This window comes from Panicum virgatum, chromosome 4N (assembly GCF_016808335.1).
Source record: "Panicum virgatum strain AP13 chromosome 4N, P.virgatum_v5, whole genome shotgun sequence".
Lineage (NCBI taxonomy): Eukaryota > Viridiplantae > Streptophyta > Magnoliopsida > Poales > Poaceae > Panicum > Panicum virgatum.
This window is the reverse complement of record NC_053148.1, coordinates 15,144,007-15,166,480: the sequence shown is the minus strand read 5'-3', so window position 1 is coordinate 15,166,480 and position 22,474 is coordinate 15,144,007. Positions and strand designations below refer to the sequence as shown.

Sequence of the window (22,474 nt, the reverse complement as noted above, 5' to 3'; positions counted from 1 at the left end):
ATCAGCAGAAATCCTTCCTCCTGCAGGATCACGTAGCATGGTCCTGCCCCCCAGTCGATCATGCACTGAAACCCTGCCCCCCAGCCGATCATGTACAGAGATGCGTCTATCATCACCTCTCTCTCTCTCTGATGATCGGCCCTCGAGGCCTCTGGTCGAGACGTGGCTTCTTGTGCGACCGGTCTTCACGATACAAACCGTTGCACTCTGGACAATTACCCACTGTCGGCAGAGTCAACCCTTCTTCCCAACAGTACACAAAGAAAGGACACTTTCAATGCCCTTCACGTCGTCGTGCAGACTCCTCCCAGTACTGTCTCCTTTCTTGATCACACTAGAATTTGTTCAGCAGCATCTGAGACGTGACCTTCTTCTTTGGTGCCGCTGATTCTTCTTCCTGTTGTGGCTCTTTACCTTTAGATTCATCGGCCATTATCTGTGCTTTGGGATCAACAGCACCAATCTCCTTAGCCGATTGCAATGTGAGCATCTTTGTTTGCAATGTATTCCCCTTCTTTCCAACATCTACCATGTTCGCTGGAAACGGATGCCCATCAATCTTCATAGGCTTTTTGGGTGTCTCAAACTTGAGCCTACCCTGTTCTATAGCCGATTGTATCTGCTGACGAAACACTTTGCACTCATTGGTGTCATGAGACGTTGCATTGTGCCACTTGCAGTGTTTGATATTCTTCAACTCTTGATCTATCGGGATCGTATGATATGGCTTCACCTTAATTTGCCCTCTGACAGCAACAGGTCGAAGATCTTGTCAGCCTTGGTAATATCGAACCCATACTTCTCGGGTTCTTTGTTACCGAAAGGACATCAGATCGGCTTCTTATTGTTCTGAACCCATTCAGCCGATCCTACCATCTGATCATCATCTAAGTCAGAAGTATCTGAGCAATCAACAAAGTTGACCTTTTTCTGGAAGTTGCTTCTCTTCTACTCATACGGCCTTACCTCCCCTGTCATCCTGTTGGCCATCTGACTGATGCTGTAGAATTCTTGAGAAGCATACTTCTCCTTGATGTGTGGCAGGAGTCCTGGGAAGGCAACCTCTGCAAGCTGCTGATCAGATAGAACCAGACTAAAGCACCGATTCTTGACATCTCTGAATCTCTGAATAAAGACAGTGACCGATTCATCATTCCTTTTCCTCAGATTGGTCAGAGCGGTCAGCTTCATCTCCTCTACACAAGAGTAGAAGAACTGGTGGAACTGCTTTTCCAGATCGGCCCAGTATATAATGGAGTTGGCTGGCAACGTAGTGAACCATGTAAAGGCCGATCCAGACAAATACATGGAAAACAAACGCACTTTTAATGCATCATGTTGAGCTGCTTCTCCACAATGTACGATGAATCTATTGATATGTTCCACAGTGGAGACTTCCCCCTGTTCAGAAAACTTGGTGAAATCTGGAAACTTGTACTTGTGGGGCAATGGCAATTGATCATAAGCAGCTGGATACAGAGTTCTGTACATCTGATTCTGGTGCTTTGGCTTCAAATCAAATTGATCTCTCATCACCTCAGCAATCTTGGATACCCAGTCGATCTATTGACCACCAGCTGATGCTGCCTGTGGTGCTGGTGGAGTCAACGGCAAGGCTGCCGATGCTGGCTGGACATTTGGCAAGGTCATCAGCTGAGCAGTTGATGCAGTCTATGTAGCTTGCTGACGGAATTGATTGGATGGTGATTGGTATAGCACCATCTCATTACCATGACTATTTTACGATGTCTTCTGATTAAGCTGTTGCTGTACTACTAGAGGCACGTTCACGTGGCGCAACATGCCAACCGCAAGATCCTAGAAAACCCATGTCACTCCATTTGCTTGAGGAAATCTATTTGCCAGTACTTCTGTAGGAGACTTGGGCTGCAGCATCATCGCCAAATTCTGTTGTTGAGGTGTCGGCCATCTGGCTGACACGTTGCTTGGGCTCGCTGGCGAAGGTACTGACATAGGTGTAACCGCCGGTTGTGACGCTGGTGCGGTATCTTGAGGCTGAGTCGGCTGTGGAGCCGACGCGCTAACTTGTTGATTCATCGGCTGAGAAGCCAATGTACTTGGCTGCATTAATGGAGATGGGATCATGAATTCCGGAGGCATACCAAGTCCAGTATTTGGATCCCAACCAGCTGGGTATCCTGACATGAAACTCCCATGAGTTGACGCTACAGTACTAATCGGTTGTGCATCTATGACACCCTCATCAGTCTGAGCTTGAGGATGGATCTGTGATGTCCCGGTAGCCGATCCAATAGGAGAGAAGACCATCTGACTAGCCTGATGATAAGCCGGTCCAACAAAGCCAGGTGTCCCTCTATCTTGTAGCGTCTTGAGCACAGCATTGTCGATGTGGTTGGCCATGAGTGGAGCATGATTTATGAAAGCATGTCCAATCGCCTTATTCATCTGATGGATCATCCTGTCTTCCTTTTGTGCCTCTTCATATGGCACAAAAGTGGGAAAATTAAACTTTTTAATTACCTCTCCACTTCTGTTGGTGCTGAAAGACAAAAGGCACTGCTACTCAAAAGCATCTGTAATTGCTTTAAGTTCTGCCTTGTGTTCTTCCTTCAGCTTCTCCTTATCAATCGAGATCTGATTCTGTTCAGACACCTCTGCCTTCTCTTTAGTTGACATCTTGATGTTTCTTGTTCCACTAGGCGTGCCAAAAGATGTGTTGAAGCAAGGCTCTGCCGATACAGAAAACGACAACAGATCGAGTATGATGAACATGTAATAAAAGCGTTCAACTACAGATCAGCAATGAGCTGTCAATGCCGAGAAGCAACTAGACGGCCGGATCTAAAGCCGACATGTGACGGGTAACAATATACAAACCCACGAATGTATGATTCGATCTAATCGGCTTTACAAGGTTTATCGTGATAAACAGGGAACTTACAGCTGATTAAACAGATCACTAAGTCGGGTAGTTTGTGATAATCTAAATGAGAAAATAGCGATGCGCCCAGAGATCAAAGCTTAGATAAATTCGATAAAGTTTGAATAGATATGAACGAAGCGACAGCAATGCGCCCGGAAGCTAAAGCTCAGATTTACTCGGTAAACGAAAATTTACCAGCAAACCAAGTCGCTCGAATGTGAGACGTCCTTGATCAGTTTGAAAGAGCTCGTAGAAAAAAAAATGGTGAAGCCGCCGATGAGAAAGTAAATTGTAAGTAGTAAAGTTTGTTTGTTGGATGTGTATCAATTTTTTACAATGGCTGGGGTTTCATATTGATACCCCATGCTAACACAATCCTAGCTAATTACGGCAAAGCATGATTCTATTCTAGGGGATAAAAACTACTTCTAAAAATAAGATAACTCTTGCCAAACCGAAGCCAATATATCTGGTCGACTTCCTCCTCTTCGGTCAGCAAAATCTTTGACCGTGGCACACGATCATCCCTCCAAATCCACCAATCATACAGCGCAGAACATTTTCTCCTTTGCAACACTCTTCCTTGACACGTGCCAAAATCTGGTGTCAACAACATCTAAAAATAGTAGATTCAACATTTTTCAGAAACACATACAAAAACATGTTGAAAATACTACCTTCAATAATTTTACAAACTATTTCAACATCTTAAGAGAATGAATTCAACATTTATCAAAATCAAAATCTATATTTTTCAAAAAATGGATTGCCATATCTTCTTCTCGGCTGCAGCGCCGGTGCACGCCGGGAAGTAGGGGGCAAGGGTGGCAATGCGCGACATAAGCCTATGCCGCGGTGGCGCGCACCGGGGAGCAGGCAGTAGGGCTGGCAGTGCGCGGCGTAAGCCTCTTCCGCGACAGTGCGCGGTAGGGAGCAATGGGGCGGCCGCAGCGATGGCGCGCGATGAAAACCTCAGTGGCGGCGGCCTACAGCAAGAAGCAGGGGGATGGGCGGTCCGCGACAAGAAGCAGGGGCCCCCGCGCGGCGAAGACCTCGACGGCGGTGGTGCGCGGCGGGAAGCGCACGCTGCGGGGGAGGAGGGGGGATTCAGATCCTCTGCAGTCGCTTCATCTGCGTCGTTCTGCTGCGATGTTAAACTCCTCTCGCGGACCGCACAATAGCAAGTCCGAGCGGCCCATCGGAGCCCATGATGCGAGTTCACCTATTCCCCTTTGCCATCGATCATTGTCTTCCTCATCTCCTCGGGCGTCGTCGTCATCCCGAGGGCAGGCTGATGCGTCTGCCCTCACTCCCCGCCTGGCTTGGCTACGGTGGAGTTTGGCCGCGCTCCTTCTCCTCGCGTCTGGCGGCCGAGCCTCTCCTCCACTCGTCCGTGCACCCGGCTACAGCGGCTACGCCTTCCTCCGTGTGCGGTCTACTGCGGCATCCTGCATGTGCCTCCTGCTTCGCCCACACCGGATTGAGCTTGAGGACTGAATTCGTTTCAGTTAACTGCGTGTGCCTCCTGCTTCGCCCACACCAGTTCAACTCATAGGATTCTAAATCCGTTCCAGTTAACAGTAAATTCGGGGAAAATCACTGTCGTATTTCGATTTGATCTGTGCTTTGACTGCTCCAGCCAAGTCGTTCACTCAGCATCTCTAGGGCCAGGGACTACAACGCAACTATCGAGTTCTACTAGGCGCTGATGCTTGCCGAGTCCAACTCCGCCGTCGGGCACCGCGTCGGTGAGCGTGTCATCCGGGGCACGTCTATGGAGAAGCACTCGAGGTTCTAGCAGGGGAGCGAAGGCAGCCGCAGCCTGCCATCAGGATGACGACACCGGAGGAGACGAGGAAGAAGATGATCGATGGCGAAGGGGAATAGGTGAACTCGCCTCATGGTGATGGGCCGCTCGGACTAGCTGTTGTGCGGCCCGCGAGAGGAGTTTAACTAGCTCGCTATTGGATCGCAGCAGAACGGCGCAGATGAAGCGACTGCAGGAAGCAGTCGATATGCGCGACTGCAGAGGATCTGAATCGGGGGTAGGGGTGGGCATAATACCCGAAACCCAAAACCCGTACCCAAAAAACCCGAGCCCAAACCCGAAAAACCCGAGTCCAAAAAACCTGAACTCTAATTCGGGTTCCAACCCATGGTACCCGAAATTATTATGTGTAATTCGGGTATCAGGCCACGGTACCCGAACTACACGAACAACAGGTCAGCCCAAAAATATCATTCATTTCAGCCCACTCATATTTGCAGCCCAGCCCACCAAACCCCTTCCTAATCCTAACCCTGGCTAGCTCCCATCCCCCTAAGCCCCCATCCCCCACTCAATCCGCCGCCACAGCACCCACCCGGCCACCTCAGCCACCGCCAGACGCCCTTCTCGGTCCTCGGCTCCTCACCCCCCGCCGGCCGACTCGACACTACCGCCTGCCGACGCCCTCGCCCCCGCCGGTATCCGCGGTGCCACTTTGGCCCTCGACAGCCCGAAGACCCCGCCCTCGCCGGCTGCCGGTGGAGGATGCCGTGATGCTGCTCCAAGTCGGGGAGAGACGGCATAGGGGTCGCCGACGCAGCTCTGGTCGGGGCAGTGACGGCCGGGAGGGCAGGGCCGCGGCGCAGATCCACTCCGGACCCCTGACGGCCCAACGCCCCCGCCCCCGCCGGTGGTGCAGTCTGCGCCACCGCGCCGCCGACGCCCCCGTCCGTCTCCACGTCACTGGTCGAGCCGCCGTCGCCACTCCTGCTATAAGCTGTAGGGCTGCCACTTCGGGTAGTTCGGGTTTACCCGAACCCAAATTTTGGGGTACTCGAAATGTCGGGTTTTTATTTTTTTTCAGGCAAATTTCGGGTATCAAATCTCAAAACCCGAAATTTCAAAAACCCGAAAACCCGACCCGAAACCCAAATGCCCAGCCAAAATCAGGGGGTGCGTGGGCATCAGTCCAGCAACAGCACCAACGTAAATGGTGTGGTGGGGGGGATGGATAAGGGAAGCATGAGTGTGATGGAGATAGTGGTGGGGTTAAGAAATCCAATGAACAGGAGGTGTTGCATGAAACATTGAAAGTTGAGGAAGAAAAAATCTTCCAGAAGATATATAGAATCGACATACTCCTTCCACCCTCCTCTTAAGAGCAGGTACAATAATGGGCTTATAGCTAATCTAGTCAGCAATTTTGATGATGTGAAGGGGGAAAGGAAGGAGAGAGAAGAGAGCTTGGCTCTAAGTTAAGCACCAAGCTAGGCACAGATACATAGGCAATAGTGGGTCCCAATAGAGATCTTTGTGAGGAGAAGAGGAAAGAGAATGAAATCACATAATAATAAAAAAATATTTGGAGCCAAATAAGAGCCTAATTATTGTATAGCTTGGCTCTTGTTCTTTAGCTATAAGCCAAGCACTTGGCTCTATTATTAGCTCGGTAAGTCTACTCAAAATTCGTGCCCACCACTCTCAACAAGATAAGCAGACACACCGTAGGTCCGTAGCACACTAGCACTGGGCGATTTTTTTTATTTTTATATTTTTCAATTTCATTTTTTACAAAAATATATTTTTGTTTTCGAAATTTACAGGAATATACCCCGGCCGTCCCGCTGCCGGGCGGCAGGGGCTTTTCTACAAAAAGTTTCGCGAAAAATTTGTGCCCGGACCCCTGGAGGACCGGTCGCTCGGCAGCGGGGCGACCGACCCCCCAGGCCGCCCGGCTGCGGGGCGACTGCCTCCCCCTCCACTATATAAGGGTTTGGCTGCCACCCCACCCCTCATTTGCCTCACTAAAAATCCAGTAAAAAAGAAAAGAGAGGAGGGAGGGAGAGGAGGGGTGAGGGAGAGAGGAGAAGCGGTGAAGCCCAGCCGGATTTTCAAGCCGGCGACTGCAGGTAACCAAAATTTTCTACACTTTACAAATAGACTATAGTGGTTAAGGTAAAAATATAGTTTTCAAGTTTAGGTGTAGTTATTTGTAGTGATTAGCGTTGATACAGTACATTAGCAATCTGATTAATTAATGTTAGTAGTGATTAGTATTAGATTAAGGATTTAGGTACGGTTATGTATGGATATGTATTTGAACTAGATGGTAGCATGTAACAATATAATTTTATTATGTATGTATAGTTGAACCATATGGTAGCATGTAACAATATAATTATATTATGTATGGACATATAGTGTTGTACGATGGTACTATTTAATTTAGATGTGTGATTGTATTGCATTGTTTTGATCTTACGTGGTAGGTATGGCCGGGGTTACTCCTGTGTTGCTGGACCCAACAATAGACTAGGGTCACCGGTCCTTCCTTGCTGTGGTTCAGTACCAACAACTCAACGTGCTGCATCCACGTCCACCTGCAGAGTTGGTTCCTGTAGACCCACGATGGGTGCCCAGGTGATATGTCATCTATTTTTTGTTTTTATCCGTTATACATTTCGTTATATAAGGTATTAACGTTTGTGCACTGTATGATGCAGGCAGAGAGAGGTAGGTCTTCTCACTGTGGCTCGTCTTGCTGAGAGTGCCTTGGTGAAGCTAGACAGGTCTCTACTTTCAGCTCTCGTTGACAGATGGAGACCTGAGACAGAGACGTTCCACCTCCCTTGTGGAGAGATGCCACCGACTCTGCAGGACGTTGCGATGCTGCTTGGTCTTCCTATCACCGGAGACGCTGTCGGGCCCCGCGTGGTACCTTCTACGTGGCTGGAGGATCTTGAGCAACGTTTTGCAGGTGTTGCCACCACGATTGATCCTGAAGATTTCAATGAGCACCCATAGTCGAAAGTCCCTTCCAAGTCATGGCTCCTACAGTTTCAGGTACAACTTCCTACAAAACGATGTATTGATGCATTTTATGGCTTTGAAATACCTCATGTGTTTCTTATTCTCAATGTTCGTACTTCATTGCAGCCGGATCTGTTGCCAGCCGATACTGATGAGTACAACGTGACTAGATCACTCGAGGCATACCTGTTGTGGTTGTTTGGGTACATCATGTTCAACAACTCACACGGCTACTGTGTGGATAGGGTGCCTGTGCCCTACGCACAGGAGATCGCCGATGCAGATGAGGATGCCATACCCATATAGTTGGGGTTCAGCGGTTCTTACATGCACATATCGTAGACTCTGCAAGACATCACGGCAGAATGATAGGAATGCTATCCTAACGGGGTGCTCAATTCTGCTACAGCTTTGGTCTTACGAGAGGATTGTTATCGGTCGTCTCATGATTGACCAGTCACCATACAAGCCGGATATGTACGGTGACACGGAGGACGACAGGCCCACCATGGGGACTCTCTGGTACTCTCGACAGGTATGGACCCGATAAAAGTTTGTATTATATGCATACTATGGTCATACATTGTTCCCTCAATACCTTCCTTATGGACACATAATTTTTATTTTTGCAGAAACATGGGCACATGTACAGACCCGGCGGTCTTATACTGAGTTTGTTGTGGAATTTGATCGATTGACCCCAGAAGATATTGTGTGGGAGCCATACAGTCCTTCGGCTATAGCCACACGTGCACTGCTTGGGATATCTTCGGTGTGCACACAGGACCAGGGCATATGAATGACTACTGCAGGATTAGTGTACGACGTTGCAGTTGAGGCCCACTGCCCGGACAGAGTCATGAGGCAGTTTGGTCAACGCCAGTCTTTCCCTGTGTCTTCAGCGTTGGATCGTGTTCAGCGCCATGATCATAGGTAACAAAAACGTATAAGTCCCCATGTACTAATAACGTGTAACTAATTTTTATTTAACGTGCAGTTTATCAAGGGTTGGACATCCTTTCTCGACAATGTGGGTCACTAGATTACAACTGTGGGTGGCTGCGTGGGATGATGCAAACGAGCAATTGGCTGAGGATACCGGTCCACACACTGAGGCTTCGTTTCGGGCGTACCTGACCTGGTACGAACAAAGACTCGTTGTCGTTTGACGTATACTGACATGCATCCACAGCCGCATGTTGCGACTTCCCAGGATGGCTATGCGCGACACAGGGATGAGGCACTAGCTGGGGCGGTGAGTAAATGTTGACGGCATTTTCGATCTTTTAAGATTTGTGTACTAAGTTTTATTGGTTGCAGTTTGAAATGTGTAGGTTGCTTGAATTAGATTGCTCACTGAATGTAATGAGGATTCATGGCGGGTCTACGATGAGCATGCTGGCGCAACTCGAGCCATGGACCACTCAACGTGATAGAGCCCGAGGCATCCTTCAGGCCTTTGGTACGCGGACGGAGTACGAGGATTCCTACGGATCGTCGCAAGCGTCAACGTCGGTTCCTTGTGGTCCCGCATAGCAGCAGCCTCCCCCATACCACCAACAGTACGAAGGTATGGTGTGATATTTACCGATCCGTATGTTTGTAGGCAGTATTTAAATACGACTCCACATAGGATACGGGTACCCCGGTTCTCAGCCCTATGGAGGGCTAGGTGCCTCGCAAGGGGCTCCATTTCAAGGAACTCAGTTTACCTCTATGACACCAGCTGTAGGGACTTTAGGTAAATATGTGGTGCATAATTTTATTTGCTTATGTTTTATGGTCGAAGGTTCATACGTTATTATTTACACTCAGGATCACAACAGTTCACCGGAGCAGGGCCTTCTTCGTATCACCCTATGCCGCCACCAGGAGAATATGAAGGAGCTTCTTCCTATCCACCACCACCACCACCTCCAACACAGGGTACGTACAATAATTTGTACGGAATTGCATTCACCTATTGAACGTTGCTTAAAAAAAAATTTGGTGATCTATAGGGTGGTCTCAAGACAACGACGAGGCCAGCTTCGACGACTTTACACGGTTGTTTGCTATGCCTGTCTAGGACGATAATCCTAGCTTGCATACACCTGTGGCTCTGTTACGCCGTCCTGCCAGAGACGTGAGGCCACCAGACCGTCATAGCTACCCTACAGATCACGTACACGCACAACAACATAAGAGAGGTCGGCATGGCAGGGGTGGTTAGTTGTTGCCACTTTTTTTTCTATTGTCATTATGGACATGTCGTCTTGGTTTTCATATTCCGTACTCAAACTTCATCTATGCTACCTTGCAATGCAAGCACACTTTTACAGTACTAATGAACTGTTAGACCATGATATGGTGTATAAATAGTATTATGACGAACCGAGTATTTTTTTCCTGGAATTTTTGAACCAAATGAGGGGGACAGCCCAAATGAGGGGGCAGCCCTTTTAGAAGGGAATGGGGGCCGGTTTTGGGGCAGCCCTTTTAGAAGAGAATGGGAGGTGGCCGCCCCGCCCCTGCTGCCGGGCGACCGGTCCTCCAGAGGCATGGGCGCAAATTTTCAGCGAAACGTTTTGCAGAAAAGCCCCTGCCGCCCGGCAGCGGGGCGGCCAGGTGCCGGCCGCCCGGCAGCGGGGCGGCCGGAGTATATTCCTGTAAATTTTAAAAACAAAAATATATTTTTGTAAAAAACGAAATTCAAAAATAAAAAAATAAAAAAATCGCCTAGCATTGGATCTCCTACCTGACCCACCAGTAGGTCCTCTACTATAGTGTTCCGTTGACTGATCGCTGCTAGCCAACCAATTGTCGCCCACACGTGAAGAAAGCGAGAATTCAGCCCATTTATAAGTCGTATTGCGGAATACAGCTCGGCCCATGATTGTTTTTTTTTTACTTTTCTTTTTCATTTCAGTGGAACTAAAGAAAAACACACAAAATGGGATGCAAACTACAAGTGGTCTAGATTGAAGTTTGCATGGTTTGCAAAAAAAATTGGTTTGCACCAGATATATTTCCAAACTACAAACCTACCTATCGAGTGAGATAGAAGCCAACTACAAGTCTACAACTACACCATTGGATGACTTATATTTAAATAAACTTTAAATATTTTCTTCTAAAATGGCTACTCCATGTCTTTTTTTCTCCTCCTCCTTTTTCTTTATTCTTTTTCTATAGTATTATTATGGACACTTGTTCCCTATGTATATTATATATTCGGTTGCATGAATGATTTAATTTGTTTCGAGTGCTTCTTCCAATGAAAGGTAGCATTGGTCATTGAGATTTGAGTCGGTTGCATGCGACGGAGATCTCTAGACAAGGAACACGGAAAATTGTACGAGGGGAACAATTCGTGCAGAAGAGAACAAATTGCAAAACATTGCTATCCAAATAAATGGTTTTGATTCAGGGGTATTGACTATTGAGTACAGAGCTGACAAATTACAGACTGTTGGTGATCCAACTTTTTCTCCAACACATACATATAAAAAGAAGAATACAGTAAACAAAGTATCTGTTGAAGCCGTCTATACCGAACCTTTTATTGACTTTCAAGAAAATCTGAGTTATCCCCTTTCAATTCAAAAAAAAGTATCTGTTGAAATCATTTTTTTTCACCAGCTTTAACTTCATTATTGAAGCCGTTTTGGAAGAAGAAGCCCTTCCAAACTGTCTACGATTCCCTGGCCAAAAGCCGGAGAAGAACGCAGAAGATGGCGCCTTCATGCAAACCACCCCACACGGCGATGGACACGGACGCGCACCTCACCGCCGGCTACTGCGCCGCCACCGGCACCTACAGCAGCCACCACCCTCCACTCGCCACGGCCGCCGCCGCCTCGTTCCCCGACTACCTCTTCCCGCGCCTGCTGACGTTTCCTCCCGACCGCCCGGCCTTCGTCGACGCGTCCACCGGCGCCACCCTCTCCTTCCCGGACCTGCGCACGCTCTCCCTCAAGGCAGCCGCCGCGCTCTCCGCGCTGGGCCTCCTCCGCGGCCACGTCGCCCTCCTCCTCGCGCCCAGCTCGCTCCACTTCCCCGTCGTCTCCCTCGGCGTGCTCTCCCTCGGCGCCGTGCTCTCCACCGCCAACCCGCTCCTCACGCCCGGCGAGCTCGCCAACCAGGCCCGCGACTCGGAGCCTTTCCTCGCGCTCACCACCGCCGAGCTCGCCCCCAAGCTCGGCTCCCTGCTGCCCGCCTCGCGGGTCGTCCTCGTCGACCGGCTCCTCGCCGGCCTCGACGGCCACGACGCGTGGGCGGGCGCGTCCGGCATCGGCCCCGACGACCCGGCGCTGATCTTCTACTCGTCGGGCACGACGGGGAGGAGCAAGGGCGTCGTCAGCACGCACGGCAACGTCATCGCCGCGGCCGCGCTCCTCCAGCACGTCTGGCGGCGCCGCGGCGACGGCGACGATGCGGAGGACGTGTACGGGTGCGTGCTGCCCATGTTCCACATGTTCGGCTTCTCGGCGTTCGTTCTCGGCACCCCGGCGATCGGCGCCACGGCGGTGCTGGTCCCCGGCAGGTTCTCGGTGGACAGGCTGATGGCAGCAATGGAAGAGCACAGGGTCACCAGGCTCCTGGCGGTGCCGCCCATGGTCGTTCAGATGGCGAAGAAGGTCGCCGCCGGAGAGCCGTCGCTGACATCATCCGCGCGGCGCCTGTGCCTGAGGGAGGTCGTGTCCTCCGGAGCGCCGCTGCAGCGCGATCACATGGCGCGCTTCGCCAGCTGCTTCCCGCGGGTGTGCCTTTTGCAGGTTAGTCATTACTTTACTCGTAACAAGTCTCAAATTCAGTGTTCATCATCGTTCTCCTTTCTTCAGTAATCCATCCACCTTTTGAACTACAAAAGTAGAACCCTTGGCGAGTTGCTACTATTAGACCTTTTGTCATCAAATGTACTGATGAGTGATGACACACAAACCGTCTCCAACTAATCACTCTGATCAAAAAAATATCTATAGAAATCTAAAGTCAAATGTGTGAATTCATACAGGTATATTGGTACTAAACATTATTTAGGCAAGAACATCATTGCAGTATATATAGTTTAATGATATATTTCTTTCAGCTAATAGTACAAGCTTTACACATCCAATCAAGATACATTTTGGCAGTCTAGTTTAAAATGGTGTGCAGTTGCATTTGTAAACAGATATGATAGCGTGTCTTGTGCCACATTGGTGTGGCGTCATCGTTATGCGACGTAGTGGTTCTTTTTTTTTCTTAAAGTCAACATGTGTAGTATAATGACCGATGGTTCGTTGAATACTTTTTCGAACATGTACGACACAGAAGAGACCTCGATCCTCATTCCTCAGGGCAAATTTTTTACAACTAATAGTTGCACCATTCTTGAAGCCACGTAGTTGACCTAGATAGTTGACTTCTCGTTCATAAACAATATTTGTAACCAGTTGACTGTCGAACTGTACTTAGTAACTATATAACATGGTAGGAATTTTCGAAGCTAACTGCTTCCTCACGTATTGATTAGGTTATGATTTCGAGTCTGTTGAACTATTAAATTATTAAGTATACGTTCACTATTACCTCGTAAAAACAACCAAGACAGTTAAATTATCTAGTTGCGAACTTCGTTTAGATTCTTATAGAGGAATTATCCATTCTGTTTTGAGTCTCTGATTGGAGTCTCAAGTTTTTTTTTAAAACGTGCCTAGCACGAATTTCATTAAGAGGCAAGTAATACGATCAATACAAACCTTAATAGGCAGATTCTATTAAGGCGGTTATAATGTACCATTAAGGAAGTGGCAGGTGACCCAACACCAAACAAGAACAGCAAGAACAACTTAGAAGAAAACACACACCAACCTACAAATCTAAACACGACCAAGCATCTGAACCTTCCAAAAGATACAACAATGTCAAGGGTGCAACAAGTCTCCAAACTCAACAAAGCATCCACCCGACCAACATAACCATGGCAGCAAAGCATCCGCCCAAAGCGATCACAACCAACATGACGGTGGTGGCAAAGAATCCACCAGTGAAAGGAGGGCCAGCAAAGCATCCACCAGACGACGACCTGCACAACCCTGACGAGATGAGCAAGATAAAATAAAAGCAGGTGGAGAAGCAGGAACTCCCCCGAGGAGAGTAGACGACCACCGCTAAGACCAGGCGTAGGAGGGGCCGGACATTGCCAACAATCCCAACAACAACGAGCAGAGCTTCTAGGATAAAGCCTCCATGGAGGGGGCGACACCACAGGCGCAGTCATCGTCCGACCAACATGATCAAAGTTTTCACCAGGTAGGCTCACCGGAAAGGAGGGAAGATGGGGAGAGAATGACGTCTTCAAGAAGGTAAACGGTGCCTGAGGGTGTCATTGTCATCGGCCCGCAAGCAGGGCCAAGGCTTTTACCTTTCCCCCGCACCCACCCTAGAGCCGAAGATATACTACCTGGCGCCAGAGCACCGCCACGGGGCCGAAGAATGCTACCACAACGCAAACAGGACCTCCCGCCGACTAGCTTTCCATCACCATAGACGGTGCATACACTAGGCATGGGCAGGGCACTCTAGCCATGCCCCCTAGCGCACGACCGTCGAAGCGCACGCAAGCCGCACCTCCTTCCCACCAGGCAATGAAAAGGGGGGAGGGGGGTAAGAGACCACATGGCTAGGGGAGGTGCGTTTTCGCACCTCCGGCCGGGCTAGGGGTGGCGCACAACCGGCTACCAGTGCCCACGACTGGGACCACCTGCCAAGGAGGTAGCGGCACATCTAGGCCGTGCCCACGACCCACCAGGGGTTGGGAGGCAAAGGGTGAGGCGGTCGACGCCCCTATGTGATAGGGATAGGCGTGGTGGCGGCGGCAGACAAGTTCCACCCAAGGAGCCCCTAGAAAGGCGGCCACGACACAAGGGGAAGCATCGCAAACCACCACAAATCCAGCAAGGAGGCGGCCGGATCCTCCCCATCAACGGGTGGCGCAGCATCAAGAATGACCTAGGTTTAGGGGCCCGTGGGAGGGAGGCGGGGGAGGGGAAGGGGGCAAGTTGAGCTAAATTTGGCTCAATCGTGGGCCGCCAACGCTGCCCAGACGATTGCCGATGGTGGCAGCGGCCTTGGGCGGGGGACGGCAGCGTGTCGCCAGGGAGAGTGACACAGGGGCAGTCTCAAGATACGTAAGCTCAATCTTTTGTAGGCGTCCATAGGTTGTACATGTCTAAGTATATTTATGGAGGATTCTGCGTATGGTCAATTTCAGACTGGCTGTCGGGTAGCCCCTTTCCCTAGTTCATAATATCAAAAAATAGACAGATATAATATTATATCCAAAATATTTTTATAAATTCCGGGATAAATTTTTTGATAAATGTGGAGAACAACAAACTAGAAACAAATTTTGGAGAAAAAACTTCAAATAAAAGGACGAAACAAAAAATCTAGATGCAAAAACTAGGATCAGACTCAAAAATAATAAAAGAACAGAACACAAAATTTCAAAGAAAATATGAACAGCAAATTCATGAAACAACAAAAGTTTTATGTGTAACTTTTAGAAAAAAATACAACAAAAAACCAAAAGGAAAAAAATAGCTAGCCGCCGCCGCGCTCGCCGTCATGCCGGACGAGCAGAGTGCCGTCCGCAGCTGCTTTGGGCCATGCTTCGCCCGCCGTGGAGTCCAGCCGTCGCACCCATAGTCACCGTGGAACGTGGAACGCCGTGTTCCACGTTCCGGGAACGGCGTTCCTGTTCCGAAACGCGGCAACATTTTAGTTCCGACAGTGTAAAAATGCATCCAAAGTGTTTGTTTTCCATGATCCTGTCGTTCCGGGAACTTCGGTGACTATGACCGCGCCCTTGTTTGGTGCGGGAGATCTTCGCCTCCTCGCTTGATGTGGGCTCACACCTGCATCCTCCGTAAGCTTGGGGAGAAGAGACAGCAGTATCCTCCGTAGCTTGGGGAGAAGAGAGAGCGGGGGAAAAGGAAACAGGGAATGAAGGAGAAGAAGGCTGCCCGCCTGCTCCTGGATGAGGATGGAAGACTGACCGGAGGAGATAAGACATGCACGTGGGACCCACCATGTGAATTGGCTCTACGCTTCCGCGGGACCGAGTTGGCTTCCATCCGGGCGAGCGTAAAAACAGTATCGGATATATTTATAGGGATAAGTGTCGGTATGTAATGTTGTGTTTGCCTTTCTACTGTGTTATCCTTCGTACCTAGCTATTGTTAATTACCAGTAAACATAATCTGTTTATGGATAGTACTTGAAAAATTGTCAGTTTTTACAAGATTATGAGCGCGTAACAATTGGTATGGCATACGATATATTAGGTAAACAAAAAAAAATTCGCAAGATCGGGCACGAACTGCAAATGAAGAAATTGGTAATAATTGGGCATCGGACTCGTAAGCATCATGCAGGAAATTGATGCCAGGCTTAACAATGTTGTTTGCGTGCGTGCAGAGCTACGGGCTAACTGAGACGACGGGGAACGTCACCATGTGCGACCTCTCGCCGTCGCTGCACGGCAACGGCGACGGCGGCGTCGAGTCCTCCAACGAGCCGCCGACGTCGATCTCCATCGGGCGCCTGGTTCCGAGCACGGAGGCGAGGGTCGTGGACGAGGAGTCCGGCGAGTCCCTCCCGCCAAACCGCGTCGGCGAGCTGTGGATCCGGGGCCCAAGCGTGATGCAGGGCTACCTGCGCCGCGAGGAGGCCACAGCCGCGGCTCTGGTCGCGGACGACGGCGGCCGCCGGTGGCTGCGCACCGGCGACCTCTGCTACGTCGACTCCCACGGCCTTGTCCACGTGGTGGACCGGATCAAGGAGCTCATCAAGTACAAGGCCTACCAGGTCGCGCCGGCCGAGCTTGAGGACGTCCTCGCCGCCCACCCAGATATCCACGACGCCGCTGTTGCGCCGTGAGTCGGCGTACACTATCACTTGATTCTTCTTGCTCCCTCCGTACCGGAAAGGACACAACAATTCTAATTTTTCCTTTAAATCAATCTATATTAATTATTAATACTATTCATAATAACAAATAATTATAATTAAATTTGATACAGAATATTTTCATATCATCTCTCTTTGGAACATAAATGTTACTATGGCCTTGTTTAGATCCAAACTTCAAAATTCCAAATTTGTTGTAATCGCATACATGATGTATTAAATGTAGTCGAAAACAAATCGCATTACACAAATAGATTGTAAATCGCGAGACGAATCTAATGAATATAATTAAGTTGTGATTAGATACTAAATTGCTAGAGTAAAGCTACAGTAAACATATGCTAATGATGGATTAATTAGGCTCATTAGATTCGTCTCGTAGTTTACAGACGAGTTCTTTAATTAGTTTTATAATTAGTATATGTTTAATACTTCAAATATGAGAAGATTTTCTTTCAAAATTCCAAAACCTGAGAACTAAACACACCCTATATTTCTACGAAATTATATTCTTTTTGGGAGACACAGTACCTTGTACACCTGTGACCATACACCTGTGACCAAATGACATGACTTCACATGCGTTGCTGATGGTTTGGCACGGCCCCAAAGGTATCCCGACGAGGAGGCCGGCGAGATCCCGGTAGCGTGCGTGGTGAAGAAACCAGGGAGCAACCAGCCGCAGGCGCAGGACGTCATCTCCTTCGTTCAGAGCAAAGTGGCGCCGTACAAGAAGGTGAGGAGAGTGGTGTTCGTCGACTGCATCCCCCGGTCACCTTCCGGCAAGATCCTCAGGGCGCAGCTCAAGTCGTTCCTGCGTACAACGACATGCCAAATGCATGTAGGAGCAGAGCTACAAGCTGGGCCAACAGCAGCCCCAAACTGATGGAGGGCCTTCATAACTTTGCAAGGATGATGATGAATAAAGGTGGCTTGCATTCGTGGTGTACTAAGACCTGTTCTACCACATGAAGTTTGAATTACGATATAACATGTATACGTACACAATTGGTCTTTCTCCATGGCTTGCATTCTGAGTTTTCCTCTTGTGTTGCTTCATGGGCTCCTACCAGCTCAACTTCATTCAGTCAGGCATCCGCAGCAAGATTGACCAGGATGCCTTGCTGGAACTGAAGGCAATCCAGCATGCTGTCATCCTGAAACGGAATTACTAAACTGTGTCATGGTCCAGGGTTAGTAATAGTATGCAGCCTTTTAGGCATCACCGCATCATACCCGCTTCCATTGGCAACTCGACATTCTTGACAAGCCTCAACCTTAGAAAAAAAATGCTGCAATGTCGAATCCTGCAACTGTCAGCCACATATACCGGTTGTGATATCTTCACTTCTCAAACAATCCACTCCAGGGTGAGATCTTAGTTGGCCTGAGGAACTGCAGCAAACTTCTTGTGAGCATCAGGCTTGGCATGAAGCAGCTCATGGGAGGAATCCCCAATAGGCTTGGAGAGCTTTCAAACCTCCAAGGTGTGTTGTGGCAGAACAACCTCACAGGGGCGATCCCAGTCACTTGCCAATCTCTTCTAGGGAATCAACCTCAGCAGCAACCGTCTCTAGGGCAACATCCCTGAGGAGTTGTGTTGTTTGATACTGCTAAAGTAACAGAATTACATGCTCTCAAGAACAATTTCCGAAGAGTTACCCCCACATGATTGGTCTAGAAGAACTGTATTAGGCTCCAAACAACCTTTCGGCATCAATCCCTTAGCTTGCAGGGCTAGAGCCAGGAAGCTTTTCCAGACCAGCAGCTAGTGGAAATTGTAGATCCTGTAATTATAGCAATAGACGAAAACTATGCATGTCATTGGTGTGAAGGAAGCAACAATGGTCATCAGGGACAAATCAACAGCATCAGCAGAAAGGATATCATTATCCATGAGGGATGCTGCCATATCGAGCTGCGAATGCAAAGGATAAAGGTCCACATTATCCGCCAATAAATGCCAAATCAAAAAAGCTTTCAGGCTAGATAGATTAAATCATGGGGGTTGATACTGTTGTATCACATCTTGGGAGTAAGAATGTCAACCTGTCCTGCATGTGCCTACTGCTTAGACAGAACTGCTCAACAACAATGACTGCAGTCTGCAAACATGTAAAATAAAGAATTACCTTCAGCTTGCAGGCTACTATCCAATTTGAAATTTATTTTTGAAGTGTCTAAATCTTGAGAAGCACAAGCATGCCTGATGCCAGTCAAGCTTATTGCTTTTTCAAGTACTTGAATACATGTCTTAAATGAGATCCTTTTCAGTTAATGACCAAGCTGTAACATGGAGCCTCCACAGCATCATTTTAATTTATAATTTATCCTAACTATTTTGAGATCTTCCAAACAGTTCTATCGTCAATTCAAACTTCGGTAATTTCGAGTCTTAATATCAAATGCCCTGTTCAAATTTTTGATAATGTGGCCTGAGGATTCTCCTGCTGCAAATATTGTCAATGTCAAACGCCCATCCAGATTACAGATGGCACTTTTCTGCTATACACTCTATGCATGAGTTGCTACAACTTACAAATAAATTAAATAATGTCAGTGGTTTCATGGAACAAGCACCAGGAAATTCTATTTGGCTTTCTCTTCACATTTTTATGTGTTCTCGCAGAAGAAAATGTATTGGCAACCCTTCAATATCATCTTTTAACCATTCATATTTCTTCAGAAAAGCAAATACAAAAGATATTTCAGTGCAAAGGGTGCATCATCAGCCCTCAGTGGCATCTTGTTGGCCCAGCCTCTAGGTGAGTTCCCATTGGCAAGCGGTAGAAGAAGGGGATAGGTGAGAACAGAGAGCACAAGATTCTTGGTGCTGCTGAACTTAACTAGCGCTGCAGCTACTATCCTATCTTGCATATATCACAAGTCAAATGTACGCTGCAGCTACTATCCTATCTTGCATATATCACAAGTCAAATGTAGAGTAAAAAGACATACACCCACTACTCCACTACCTTCTATTGTTGCTGACTACAGGTACTGCCTCCTGCTGACTACAGTGCATGGCCAAAAGAAAAGAGGATCTCTACTTGCTCCATACAAGAGAGAAGCAGGAGCAAGGCTATCCATCACTTATTGTGTAAATCATTCTTGGCAGATTAAGACCACATCAGTTATCTTGTTCCAAAGCTAAAAGTCCAAGTACCAAGGAACTAAACAAGGAGCTACAAGTGCTCTAACCAAATAGTCTAAATTCAGAACAAGACGACCAAAGCTCAAATGCTCAATGCTTCTAAAATCTAAAAGAGAGATTATGTTACATGTTGCCTTTGTTTAATCACCATGGAAAGATACTGTTTTTTTTCTCATGACGCACATTCAGAGGAAAACATAAGATAACAGGCAACTTGCACAGTGAGTGAATTATACCCTGCACTCAGACAATTAGAAACAACTTGCATGTTATGGAAGGTTGCCAACCAGCACCATGGATCTTGACCACTATACTGCTGCTCCAGATTTGGTCACCTTTAGACCTGTAGAAAGAGATAATCATCAAATTATCTAGCTGATCCAATGAACTGAATAAAACATTGTTCACAGCTAACTTTAAGAGCAAGAAGCATTTAGAAAGGAGTGGGAATACTATGAGTCTTCTGAAATATTCAACCTATGTATCTTTAGCAAATCATACGAGCCTATTGGGGCTGACTTAGATGTAGAAATAACATTTAACCATATCATCAAGTGACATGTTAGGCTCTAGCAATGATTGTTGGGAGGGGCAGTAACTCTGCAGAAAGTAAGTACAACACACGTGCCTGTCTTTTATGAATAGATGCATCTCTACAAAAGTACAAACATATGCATAAAGAACTATGCATGCATGTATTCTTCCAAGAGAAGGAAAAAAAAAAGACACCAGTAAACCATGTAACCAATAAGAGATCTTTTTTATGTCTAACACACAAGCTCCCCTGAGCTGAGCACTCCTTGCCATTAGAGCCTTTGCGGTACAGTATACCCCCTTTGACACGTGATTCAAAAAGAACGATTACAAAGCAAATAGGCAATGTCATATCAATCAAGAATTAAAGGGTGAATGAAGTAACATTTGCACCAGTTGCAAATTTGTATAAGTCCCTACTTGTCCTTTCCATACAAGCTTCAGCAATATTCATTCAGTCTTTTGGCTGCGAACTCCATCCATTGCCTTCCCCCAACATTTGGAGGCATAGTCATCGGTGAGGCCTGGGACATGGTTCTTGAAAGGATGCACAAACTTCTCCACAAAAATCTTCTCACCCATCGAGGCAGTGCCATAGTAGTCCGGCTGACCTTTCAGCAAACCTTTCTCCCTGAGAACTTTGAGCAAGTAATGCCGGGGCAACAACCGCCGCTCAACACTATACATGAGCAGCACTGGTCTTCGAGCAATATAGGATACCTCTAGACCGACATCCTTCATCAAGAAATCCATATTTCCCTGAATCTTTTGCTCAGACGTGCCCAGAACGAGAGGCTGCTTCCTCACAATCGCCAGCACATCATCCTTTGAGAACCCAACATTGTGTAACAGCAGTATTCTCCTGGCAATAACCCCCTTGTCAATAAAAGCAACCACAGCGATCGCGCGGCGGAACATTCTGGCACTACGCTCGACACCCAACTCCTCCACTCGCTGGACAGTCTCCTTGAGAAGTTCTGGTTTCATGGTGAAGATCCGACTGACGTAGAGATTGGTGCCAGCAATCTCAGAAATGTCCTGGCCGCATTGCCGGAGGAAGGCCACGTTGGGCCTGGCAACCTTGTCCAGATCCATGCTGAGAAGGCCGGAGCACGACCTGAGGACCTTCAGTAGCTTGTCGAAGGACCCGATCTCGGCAAGCCAGAACTCGAGATTGCTGCGGAGAAACCTGTTGCGGAAGGAGTTGGGGACGAGGGGAACGAGGCGCGCGATCTGGTCCCGCGACAGGCCGAGGTCGCGCAGGTCGGCAACGCGCCGGGCCAGGGTCTGCTCCACGTCGGCGCAGAGGAAGGTCGAGTCCATGACGACGACCCTGGTGACGTCGGCGGCGGGGACGCGGAGGGTGCTCTCGAGGTAGGCGAGCACGGCGTCGGGCCTGGCGCGGGACGGGAGGTGGGAGATCTTCGCGGCGGCCTTGAGCGCCTGCGCCTGGGTGAGGCCGCAGCGGGAGACGAGGTAGTCCGCCGCCGCGAAGGAGCCGGAAGAGGACGCGGCGGCAGCGGAAGAGTGGAGGATGAGGGGAGGGGCGTGCGAGGAGGCGGGGAGGCGGGATGGCGAGCGGAGGATGCGGGAGAGGGCCGCTCGCAGGTGTGAGACCACCATGGCGTTCAGGCGGCAGTGGCGGCGGCCGGCTGCCGGCGGCTGAAGGGTAAACGGCGGAGGAAGAGGGTTTGGGGCTTCGCTTCCGAACTCAGCTTCTTGCAGGCTCCTAGCGAAATGTAGGCGCCGCGCTTAATCACAAACAACGAACGGAACTGAGTTGTCCAAAATCCGTAGGCCCAAAAGAATACGGCCCATACAAAGCCCAATCAGAATCCAAATTCATTTATGTTCTTATTTTCAAAATTTAAAGACCCCGATTCGAAAGTTTGCAAAAAGCATGCAGTTGTTCGTCATCGTTGTGGGGTTGCTTCACGGGTTAATCTCAACCCACCAAATCAAAGAGCGGATGAACTGTTCATCATGTACATCTACGATTTGTACCATTTTTTAATCATGTACATCAACGATTTGGACCATTTTTGTGGGCATAGCAGGTGTTGGGGAGCTAGCCAAATGTGCACGCAGTTGCCAGCCAGCATTTCTAGATCCCCATTGGAATTCAGAGTTCTTATTATCCAAATTC

General features: G+C 48.5%; 2 protein-coding genes across 9 annotated transcripts; one reads left to right on the top strand and one right to left on the bottom strand.

Moving 5' to 3' along the window:
* The first annotated feature begins 11,449 nt into the window (after positions 1-11,449).
* LOC120670057 (putative 4-coumarate--CoA ligase-like 8) lies at positions 11,450-17,687 on the top strand. The gene is made up of 3 exons (XM_039950036.1): positions 11,450-12,460; positions 16,149-16,606; positions 17,253-17,687. Exons 1-3 carry the CDS (start codon positions 11,450-11,452, stop codon positions 17,524-17,526), a joined length of 1,743 nt encoding a protein of 580 aa, XP_039805970.1. The 3' UTR covers positions 17,527-17,687.
* On the bottom strand, positions 16,050-22,059 carry LOC120670058 (transcription termination factor MTERF8, chloroplastic-like). 8 transcript variants are annotated; one of them, XM_039950040.1, is made up of 6 exons: positions 20,749-22,059; positions 20,031-20,137; positions 18,690-18,745; positions 17,877-18,558; positions 17,645-17,797; positions 17,081-17,454 (listed from the first exon to the last, which is right to left on the bottom strand). In XM_039950040.1, exon 1 carries the CDS (start codon positions 21,949-21,951, stop codon positions 20,779-20,781), a length of 1,173 nt encoding a protein of 390 aa, XP_039805974.1. In that variant the 5' UTR covers positions 21,952-22,059; the 3' UTR covers positions 17,081-17,454; positions 17,645-17,797; positions 17,877-18,558; positions 18,690-18,745; positions 20,031-20,137; positions 20,749-20,778. The 8 variants fall into 8 exon arrangements, with proteins under 8 accessions (XP_039805971.1, XP_039805972.1, XP_039805974.1 ...); XM_039950042.1 differs by having other exon boundaries at positions 17,877-18,427; XM_039950037.1 differs by adding an exon at positions 16,050-16,672 and having other exon boundaries at positions 17,172-17,454; positions 17,877-20,137.
* Between the last annotated feature and the right edge of the window lie 415 nt (positions 22,060-22,474).

Excerpts from the sequence above, each read along its gene's own strand:
- LOC120670057 (XM_039950036.1), top strand. The coding sequence starts at position 11,450 with ATGGACACGGACGCGCACCTCACCGCCGGCTACTGCGCCGCCACCGGC. Across the intron at positions 12,461-16,148 it reads CGCGGGTGTGCCTTTTGCAG|AGCTACGGGCTAACTGAGAC; the intron begins GTTAGTCATTAC and ends GCGTGCGTGCAG. Across the intron at positions 16,607-17,252 it reads CACGACGCCGCTGTTGCGCC|GTATCCCGACGAGGAGGCCG; the intron begins GTGAGTCGGCGT and ends ACGGCCCCAAAG.
- LOC120670058 (XM_039950037.1), bottom strand. The coding sequence starts at position 21,951 with ATGGTGGTCTCACACCTGCGAGCGGCCCTCTCCCGCATCCTCCGCTCG.